This window comes from Marmota flaviventris, chromosome 14 (genome assembly GCF_047511675.1).
Source record: "Marmota flaviventris isolate mMarFla1 chromosome 14, mMarFla1.hap1, whole genome shotgun sequence".
Lineage (NCBI taxonomy): Eukaryota > Metazoa > Chordata > Mammalia > Rodentia > Sciuridae > Marmota > Marmota flaviventris.
The window spans coordinates 90687001-90697298 of record NC_092511.1 but is presented as its reverse complement, the minus strand read 5'-3'; the positions used below and the strand labels follow the sequence as shown (position 1 = coordinate 90697298).

Below are 10298 nucleotides of genomic sequence, written 5' to 3'. Positions count from 1 at the left end.
AAGTTCAGTTGCGTGAAATTACAGTGACAGGGCAGAGATAATGATAGGTTCACAGGATACTCTCGAATGCAGGGTGTCAGGACAGCCAGCCCTCCCTCCATAACTAGGTAATCTTTTTTTTTTTTTAATTTTCTTTGTTCTTCTTAGTTATACATGACAATAGAGTGTATTTTGACATGTTATACGTACATGGAGTATGACTTCCCATTCTTGTGGTGGACTGAGTTGAAGTCCCCTTTTCCTTTCTAGGGATCTCCTTGAACCACATTGGGTGACAAGGAGATCGTGGAATGAGATTCTGGATTTGCAGACACGTGGGACACATCCCTGGCCATGCTGAGCAGGACCTCCTGTGCTGGGTGTCATTGGGTCCTCCCCTAAGATCCCCAGATGCTCTAGGACAGCATTTGATACCACAGGCTGATACCAGACCCACTACCTAGCCCTGACTTCCTTTGCTCGGAACAACTCAGTACCTGAAGGGCACTTGGATTCGACCTCGCTCCCCTCCCACCTATGACTCCCCAGGTCTCCTGTTGCCGTGGCCACAGTCAAGCATGTCAGAGCCCAAAGGACCCAGGTTCCCCAGCATCCTACTGCTCAAGTCCCACAGCCTGTCCTGTTGTGCGCGTTGCTTTCCAATCCCTTCTTGCCACGTGATCTCATTTAACTAATTTACGACTCCAGACTGCAGACTGAATTATAGCGATTTGTTTCCTTTCCCTGGTTGCAAACTGAAGAAAAGCAGGCTTCATTAATTCAAGCGCTTATCTTCGACCAGTGTGTTAACAAGCTTTTAAATGCTGCTCCAGCCACTGAGCTTTTTTGAGGAGGTGAAAGGGCTTCTGGTCCATATGGTCTAGATTCTTGTACATTTTCATTTCAAACGCTAAGGTTGACAGAGCTGTTAAGAGCAAATGGGGTGTTAGTTAATATCTAATTACTCCTAGCACAAGTCACAGCTCATTTAACTGAGGCAGATGCCAGTCTCTGCTTCCACCAACGGACACATTTAGGACATCAATTTACACTCTGTCTCTCAGCCACTTGCCTGTCTCTTGCCTGTGTAACAGTCTCACCATCCAGTGTGACTCCACAGCCGCTTTCTTGCCAGTCATGCTTCGACACCTAAGTCCACCCGTGCCACTCTCACATTCCCTGATATGCTAGTGGACGTTGGGATCCCAGGAACAAAAGACTGTCAAAAGATGCTGCTCCAGGGTTTTCCAAAAGCAGCGACACTCAGGTTTGAGTACAGCGAACCCTGGGCTGGCTTCTGGGTGCATCTTGTTTTCAGAAAAGCACCAGGCTGGGGAATCTGCAGGCAGGAGCTGATTTTCTGGCATGGTTCCCAAACTCCAAGAAAGTCACCACAAAACAATGCCCGTTTCTTCCATGTGAAATACAGTGAGTCATGGCACCTCGCCTGGACCCACTCATGTTTGGGATGGCCTGGCTAAGCCTAGGCAGAATGGGGTTAGAATAATCGAGATGGAAACCATGTTACATATCCTTTCTGCAGAAGGGTACCTGGAAGGAAAGAAGAATAAAAGAAAGGGCTGAGCTAAAATAGGGCTGCTCAAAGACCTGCCATGAGCAAAATACTAGAGGAGGAGAATTTAAAAGGTGAGATTTGATTATATTCCTTGAATATGTTCAGGGATAGAAATGCAAAGGGGACCTGCTTATTGAAGAGCATTCAGCTAAAAGAGGAAGTGAGTAGAAGTCACTGGAAATCTCCCCAGTGAGTGCGTGATTCCTCAGAGAAGGCTAGAGGTGTCGAGCAGCACCCTAAGAACATGCAGGAGATAAATTCAAAGGTGGTCCAGGAGGAACAGAACTCCAGGGGCAGCCACTACAAGTCCTTCTGTGAGGGGCAGATGGCGAGGTTCTAGAACTCCTTAGACTAGGGACAGTGTGCGTGGAAACCATCACTTCATCAAGAGAATTTTCATTTTAAAAAAAATTACAGAGAGAACAACGAATTAAAAGAATTTTAATAAAATCAACAAGTTTACATTTGTACATCTTGTGTATCTGGGACCCAGTCAGGGGAGAAGGATAAAGTTGCAAGGACAAACGGTTCTATGGAACAACAGGCAAAAAAGCAAGGACTACCCCAGCTGCGCAACAGACATCTGGGTGACAATGAACCCCACGGCCACCTCCCTGCACCCTAGAGTGAGCAAGCGCAGTTTACCAAACTTCCCAGCTCTGAGCTCAGGCCCAGGCCCCCCAGCTGACGTGACGCTCCTACGTTAATACTTGATAGGCCACGGCAGATAAACAGTCCATAAAATTAAACAGTATTGCCCATAGAATATTAATGTAAATTGATTTCTGTTCATGCTGTTTTAACTAGAATGGCTACGCTGAACCTAATGAGAGGGAAAAGGTCTGAGTGACAGTTCTAATTGCTCTATTCAACGGCAGTCACAAAACAGCAGGCCTGGTAGAAAGAATCATGTATTTGTCTTAAAAATAGGATTTAAGAAAAGGACCTCGTGAGAGAGCGAGAGGGGTTAGAGAAGACAGTTTTTAACATACGAGACAATCCTGCACGTTGCCATATTATTCCGCTCGTGTTAAATGATTCAGTAGAGAGGGGAAACTGCCCAACTACAGCTTTCATTCTTGGAGACAATGGCAGGCGTTTCAAAATATCCATCTAGCTTCAGAGCGGGGAGGAAAAAAGAGACTAGTGTCCCCAGGTCAGGAGTGAGCAATCCCAAGCCTTTTCCAAGACCGCACCCATCTTGTGGACAGAGAAAGCAGTGTTTTTAAAAGTATAATGCTGCGTATACAGGTAACTTGCTCTTTGGGGAATACAAACCTCAACTCACAGGTTGCAGTGATAACACATGCAACAAAATGAGTTCCTAAACAGTCATCCAGGAACTGATGCTCATGACCCGGCTTGGAATTCAGACCAGTTTACACAGCACAGCATACACCTGAGCCAAAAGAGAATTTCTTCATTGTTTATTCTTTAGATAATTGAAACATGGTTAGGAAAAAAAGGTGCCAACTCCCCCAAAAACACAAGGATGTTTTTGCTTCTTGGCTCACTCAGAATCCCCAAAGAAAAAAAAAATACAGTGATCATTATTAGTATAACAAACATTTTTTAAAGAACAGACAGTGAGTTCTTTATTCCCCTCAGGAAGGCCCAGGATGATGAAGAAAGGGTGTGTTTCGCCGCCCTCCTGTTATAGGTACCAGCAGATCCCGGTTTCTCAAACATCGTGGTTACGGGGTATATTGTCTTTATGGAAATTCTTCCCAGCACAGGTCATCACAAGGATGAAATTCCAAAGAGGCAGTGAAATGGTAAGCGCTGCAGCTTGTCTGACATGATGCAGAAGCACAAAGCAAATCCCCAGGTGGTTATGGATGAGAGACCTTTCTTTTGCAGATTCCGGAAGTCTCAGAGCAGGCGTAGAAAGTGCTGGCAGGTAAGTCAGCCTGACTGGACCTCCTTGGAAAATCTTTAGAAGCACCTGTCAGGAGCAAGGGTGCCTCCATTCAGGGCAAAGGCAGTTTTGCCCAGGGTCTGACTCCTGAAAAGCACACTTGGTTTAGCTTCTCTTGTTTTCCCTTTTCATTTCTCAAGTCTTCAGTAGGAGGTACGTTTTCACAAGAAAAAATAGCCCTAATGAACATGACAGATGAATTTCTCAATGAGAGAGGAACTACAAAGACGCTATGAATTCAAATGAAAAGGTTTAGTGGAACCTGTTCATCAGGGAGCTTCTAATCAGCAGATGATGTCACTGCAAAGGAACCTGCCTTCAGGTCCCCAACATCTTGGGCTCCCTGTGCCCACTTCAGAATGGGCAAACTAGTTTCTCTCTTGGACCTTTATCGGTTTCCAAAAAGATCTCCATTTGCTAGGCAGTCCGAAGCACAGGAATTTACCCAAAAGTGATTGATGGAGTAAACAAAACAGAACTTTTTGGGGAATGAGAGCTGATGGGAAGAAGAAACAAAAAGTATGTCCCTAAGGTTGGCCACTTATAGGGACAAAGGCAGAGCCAACATAGTTGGAGAACCGTGCCCTGGACATGCCCGGGGTGGGAAGGGCTTCACCTGAAGACCATGCAACACCTTTCCAGTGCCCAGGTGTCTCAGGAGGGCTCTCTCACCTGTCCCGACCACACGGGGAAGACTCCCTTTTCTTTAAGGGGAGACCTCTGTTCTGGACGACTGTGTTTCTGGACAGGTGAACTCAGGCCTACTTTCGGGATTCTCAGGGATTTCCATTTACATTCATACAAAGAACGATCAGCAGTGAGGTGTCCTTGTTTCACAGGGACTGCTGTGTCCCCGGCACCCAGGTGCCTTCCCTTTGTCCTGCTGGCATGAAGTGTGGCAGCTGTCTGCTCTTGGTGTCCAGCAGGCTTAGAAAAGACCTCGGAGTCCCCCTTGTGTGCTTGAGCCAAGCTTTTCAAGTCCGGGTGCCAGGGCTGGGCGAGCTGGGCGTCGTGTGTCTGTTGGTGGCACAGTGGGTGTGCACAAGCCCTCCATTTGGGTATCTGACAAACACAGGCTCGCCAAAGGGATTCTGGCACAGCTGGCAAAGCTTTTGGTCTGAGAGCCAGATTGCGCTTCCTTTCAACTTCATCTGCAAATAGAAACCAAGAGTAGTCACGCTGCATTTAAATCCCAAGTGACCACCTTCTGTTTTTTAAGAGTTGATGCACTTCCTCCACCCCAACCCTGCAAGGATGGTTCTCTCTGATGCAGACTGTTTTCATATCGACTTCTTTAAACAGTATGCAAGCAGTGGAAATAATCAAACCATCCTTGGTACCCAGAGAAGTAAAAAAAAAAGCTGTTCTTTGTTTATAAAAGAAATTGCTGCTTGTTGGCATTTCTATTCCAGATTCTCCCTCCAACATTCTCAGGGCTCTGTTTCACCCTAGGCCTGACGTGAATGTGAGAGCCACACAGGACCATGCACCATCTCACTCCCTGGCCCTCGCACTTGCCAAAAAGAAAAGTACAAAAAAGGGACTTGGCCCAGGTTCTGTGGCAAATGAGAGGCACATTCCTGATGGGCTGGGCAATACAATCTCTTTTCTTTAGAGGTAAACAATAAAATGGAGCTGTAAAACCATCAGCCCAGGTCTGGTAAACAGACTTCAATTTTGCAAATGGAAAAGTTCTAAAAATTCACTCTCTACTTGCTGTTGCCATGAGCCCTGAGCTGCTTTCCTTCACCATGCCCTTCAGCGGTGCTGTTCTGCCTCACCTTGGGCCCAGAACTATGGAGTCTGCCAGCCATGAACTGAACCTCTGAAACCCACTTGGACTCCTGTGTATGATCATAAAGAAGAATGTAAAAGCACAGAAAGTGAAGAGGGAAAAAATGATCTTCCTGGCTTTGGTTTTCAAAAGTCCTTCAAAATATGGAAACTGAGGAAGAGAGATCAACTATTTTGCACAGGGTCCTATGACTGGCAGGTGGAGGAGCCAGGATCCTCCCTTAGGAAGCCTGGTTCTGAAACTGGTTCTCTTTTTCACTCTGTGATTCATCTAACCTGGAGCCAGCTGAATATTTTTGTCTGTTGAATTCAGGAGACAGAACGACTATTCCAGTCATGGCAAACAGAGTTAACAGAGTTAGCTCATCGTGAATGCAAATCCGATTGCTTTGTGGCTGCTGCTTGGAGCACGTGCCAGATTTGCCAAGAGCTGGTTGATTAATGCCACTCAACAAAGTAGCAGCAGGTCCAGGGACTATTCCACTGAAATATTTAGGTCCTGAACCCCCTGGCAGGTGGTCCCCTCCACTAACATTAATCCCTTGCTCTTCTCTCCAGCACCCATGCTCACTGCCTTTGCTTCTCCATGCTCCCTAAAATGCTGCCCCTCTTCCCACGGCCCAACCATGCTACCTCTACCTCCCATGTGAAATGCCTACACCACCCAACCTCAATCATCTTCATTTTCATGGAATCTGTGTTGTCATGTGTGTTCCAACACTTGTGAATAGGCAAAGACAGATTTCAAGACCACCGCCAGACCCTGAAGTTGGGAGCAGGCAGGAGGAGTCCATCTTTGGTCTCTGTCTCTCCCTAGAGCCCAGCTCAGAGCCTGGTGCAATTTGGATGCTTTACAAAACATTCATAAAATAAATAAATAAAAGAATGAATGGGTGGATTCTTTAGATGTTTCCCATTTGTATACCTTGACAGCTCTTTGAGAGTAGGGATATGTTATCTAATTCTTTTGGGCTCTCCCCCATACCACTGTGATGCACAGTAATTACTTCAAATCTGTGAGGACAGAAACTGAGCCAACAAAACCTCCTTCGCGGAGGAGTTATTGAGCAATCTGAATGAGAGGGAGAATAATAAATATTTGACTTACAAATAATAATGATGAAAGTCATGGCACTTGTTGGCTCAACTGTCTTGGCTGTCCAGATCTACTATTTTCTACATGCATTAGTCAATGCTTCTTTTTTACTCCCCATGGTAACAAACAAGTCAGATCAGTTAGCTTTGGCTGCGCAATAAGCAACCCAGAACTTGGTGGCTTGAAACAATAATGGCCTACATACTTCAAATGGGTGATCTTTAATTGATAAAATAAAGTTGTCAAAAAACCAAAAAGTCCTACACAATTCAATTCGGTCAACCCAGGCAGGTGAGTCTATTGACAGGATCGAGTAGCAAGTTGGTAAATTGATCTTGTACTCATTAGTTGCATTCATCATTCAACAAAACAACTTATTTAACACCTTCAGCATGCTGGGCTTGGCCCTGGGGAAACTGAGATAAATAAATGAAGTTTCCTACCCTCAAAGAACCCAGTCTAATAGCAATGAGAGAGAATCATGAATGTATGACAAAGCGTGCAGATGAGCAGGGGGGAAGGCGGTTCATCTGCTGTGGGTATGAGATGGTTTCAATATGGACAAGTGAGTAGGCTGAGTTCTGACCTGGTTTTCACCAGACAGAAAGGAAGAGGCAGGAGTATTTCAGATGGTGGGAACAGAACATGCAAAGGCCAGGAAGTGTGGAGCAGCACGTCACCCCTGGGTGGTGCCTGGCTGAGACCAGGATCCATGCCAGGAAGCAGCAAGAGGATGCAGGGCGGCATCTCCCAGGCCATGGGGAGTCCACACAGGCTTTATGTGTGAGAAGAATGTGGATTCCCGCTCTGCCACCACATGGAGTATCCAGACAGGGAGGACAGCTTGGTGACAAGAACTGGCCCAGGAGGCACTTCTGGGCCCTTCCTCTGACTGACTGTGACCTCCCTGGGCTTCAGTTTCCTCTGCTGTGCAGTGGAGAGGACACTAGTAGACACGACACAAAGCTGTTGTGGTGATGAAATGGTATGATGGAAAGTGCCAGAATGGTGCCCGGCCGTTGCTACCTGGTCAGCGAGCAGCACCTTTCTGACTCTTCTCCTTCCTCCCTTCCCCCACCCCACCTGCTCACTGATCATCAGTGTTCAAAAGGGGAGAAGAGCTACCCTGATGTCCTGCCCCCCACCAGCTCCTGCCTCTCCCCACACCAACCTGTTTCTAGATGGGGACAATCTGGTACTGGATATGTTGCAGTCACAGAGAAGAAAAAGCTGACCAAGACCATCTGCACAGGTAAACCTGCCTTGCACAACTCACGGGCAGGCAGCAGAAGTCCACCCATCCAGCAGGCCAGGCACTCACCTTATTGTATGTGTAGATCAAGTTTTCTGACCTGGCCAAGCCGACAGCCACCTGCGTGGTCCTCCTGGCGTGGATGCTGTCCCTCATGGCCCCAGTCAGGAATGGGCAGAGCAGTTGCACCGACCAGGAGCCAGGCAGCAGCTGCAACACCTGTGTGGCATCAAACTCCGTGGCGTGGCGGTTCAGCAGGTCCACGGCAGCCACAGTCAGCTCGTGGGCAGCGGGGCCGGCGTGCAGGTACATGGCGAGCAGCGTGTGAAAGAGGTGCCGGCGGCAGGGTGCGTCCTGGCCCTCGGAGCTCCACAGGCAGTAGTCCTCGGCCGCTGAGAAGTCCCCCAGCTCGTGCACGAGGATGTGCAGGGCTTTCCCGTGCTCGCCCAGCTTCCCGTGGAGGATGGCGCTCTCCATGGGCAGGCCAGCACCCTGGATCCTCTCTGTGGGACAAAACTGCCGCTCAGAAACAGGCAGGCTTCTGCCAGGGGAACCACTGCATCCTGCTGCTCCAAGTCTCAGAAAGGGCAGCCCCCTGGCTACCTCGACAGTGCTAAATACTGCCGCCCAGGCGACCCTGGGAGGAAAGTTTTACTTGTATTGGCACCGTGCCAATTTGGATCTTAGTAAAACAGAAGATGGATTCTACTTTTTTTGGGTACTGGGGACTGAACCCAGGGGCACTGGACCACTGAGCCACATCCCCAGCCCGTTTTTGTATTTGATTTAGAGACAAGGTCTCACTGAGGTGCTTATTAGCGCCTCGCTTTTGCTGAGGCTGGCTTTGAACTGGAGGTCCTCCTGCCCCAGCCTCCTGAGCTGCTGGGATGACAGGCGTGCACCACCACATGGCTGGACTCTACTTAATATGTTTACAGAATGAACAAAACCAATGATCCAGGATCCCAGAAGGCCCCGGTGAATCACTCCGCACTCCGGGTCTCCAGGTCTTCAGCTTCCCAGTGTAGTATATTTTCTTTGACCAAGGCAGAAGGGTACAAGAGCTGTCACTCTGTGTCCTGGGGGGATTGTTCCAGGACCCAGCCTCTATGGTATCAACATACACCATGCTCAAGTTCCTTATAAAAAACAGAACAGCACTTGTACACATCCTACATACCTCCCCATGTATTCTGACATCATCTCTGGATTACTCACAACACAATGCAGCACGAATGCTGCACCCATGTTTGTCATACTGTATTGTTTAGGGAGCAATGACAAAACAAAGGCTTGTACACGACTAGTACAGACACAGTTTGGAGGGAACATTTTCAATCCCAGTTGGTTGAATCTTAGAGGGGCAGAGCCCACAGGTAAGGAGGGCTGACTGTGTATCCGCTTAAATCCAAACACCCCCTCCCCAAAAAGGTGTGTTTTATATCAGTTTATTCCAATTCCACTGGGATTACAGTGGCTCATGCCTGTAATAGCAGCACCTCAGGAGGCTGAGGCAGGAGGATCGCAAGTTCAAAGCCAGCCTCAGCAACTTAGTGAAAGGCCTTAAGCAACTCAGTGAGACCCTCTCTCTAAATAAAAAATAAAAAGGGCTGGGGATGTGGCTCAGTGGTAAAGCATCCCTGGGTTCAATCCCCAGCACCCCTCGCCCAATTTAAAGTACACTTCACTGAAAGGAATATGATGAGCTTATAGTGCTAAAAACCACAACTACACCACCCAACAAAAGGTTGAAAGCAAAACACAAGGCTTTTTTTTTCCCCCCAAATTTTCCCCATAATTAAGGGTCCAGGTAACAAGGAAATGACAGACCCAAAGGCAGTGTCACTCTGAAGGCCCTACCTTGTGTGGACAGAGCCTCACTGGCAAAGTCGCATCCCCCCCCCCCACCCCCCATGGAATAGGAAGATGCAAGTCCTCTTCCTACTGCTCAGGGTTATTTTGAGGATAACACTTGGTCTGAGGTCATGCTTAATACTCAAGTGACGGGCACTTGGCCTCTGAAGCTTGGTCACACAGGGGTTCCCTCAGGCTAATGCCCAAGACAGACATGACCAGGATGCAGCCAAGGGCTGGGTGTGCAGCCTGTGTTTACTGCAGCACCAGACACCACCCTCCTCCTGGTGAAGGGTCAACACACAATTGCTCAGAGGCTTCAACACTTGAGTCACAGGGAGACGTGCAAAGGTGCGAAGGGCACTGTGGCGATGCACACTGTTTACACCCATCACCGCACTGATACCCGATTCCCGGTACCCCAAGGGGACTGGTTTGGCAGGGATGGTTACCACAGCTTCCCTAGCCTAGTGTATCTCCAAGTCACCCAACTAACCAACCAGGGGTTACTGCCATGCTGTGGTGACAGCTTGAGTGTGTCCCCCACAGCTCATGTGCTGGAAGCTTAGTCCTCAGAGTGGCCATGTGAGAGGAGGCGGAGCCCAGTGGAAGATAATTAGGTCCCTGAGGGATCACCTTCAGAAGAGATAGAAGTAGTTCTCCTGGGACCCTGGTTAGTTCTCATGAGAAGGTTGTCATAAGAGATCAAGACTGGCCCCTCCTTCATCTCTCTCTGGCTTCCTGTCTTTCCCTGTGATCTTTCCCTCTCTCTCAAGTGCTCCCACCAAACAGCCCTTATCAGAAGCCAAATCAATAGGGGCAATGCCCT

General features: G+C 48.2%; 1 protein-coding gene across 3 annotated transcripts in view; it reads right to left on the bottom strand.

The window, feature by feature from the left end:
* Window positions 1–1979: 1979 nt before the first annotated feature.
* Tgfbrap1 (transforming growth factor beta receptor associated protein 1) overlaps window positions 1980–10298 on the bottom strand; it is a 68398-nt gene continuing 60079 nt past the window's right edge. For all 3 annotated transcript variants that reach the window (XM_071601910.1, XM_071601909.1, XM_027951801.2), the window contains exons 11-12: window positions 7685–8118; window positions 1980–4624 (exon numbers count right to left, since the gene is read on the bottom strand). In XM_071601910.1, the coding sequence (XP_071458011.1) occupies window positions 4448–4624; window positions 7685–8118 (611 nt within the window). In that variant the 3' untranslated portion in view covers window positions 1980–4447. The remainder of the gene's footprint in view (window positions 4625–7684; window positions 8119–10298) is intronic.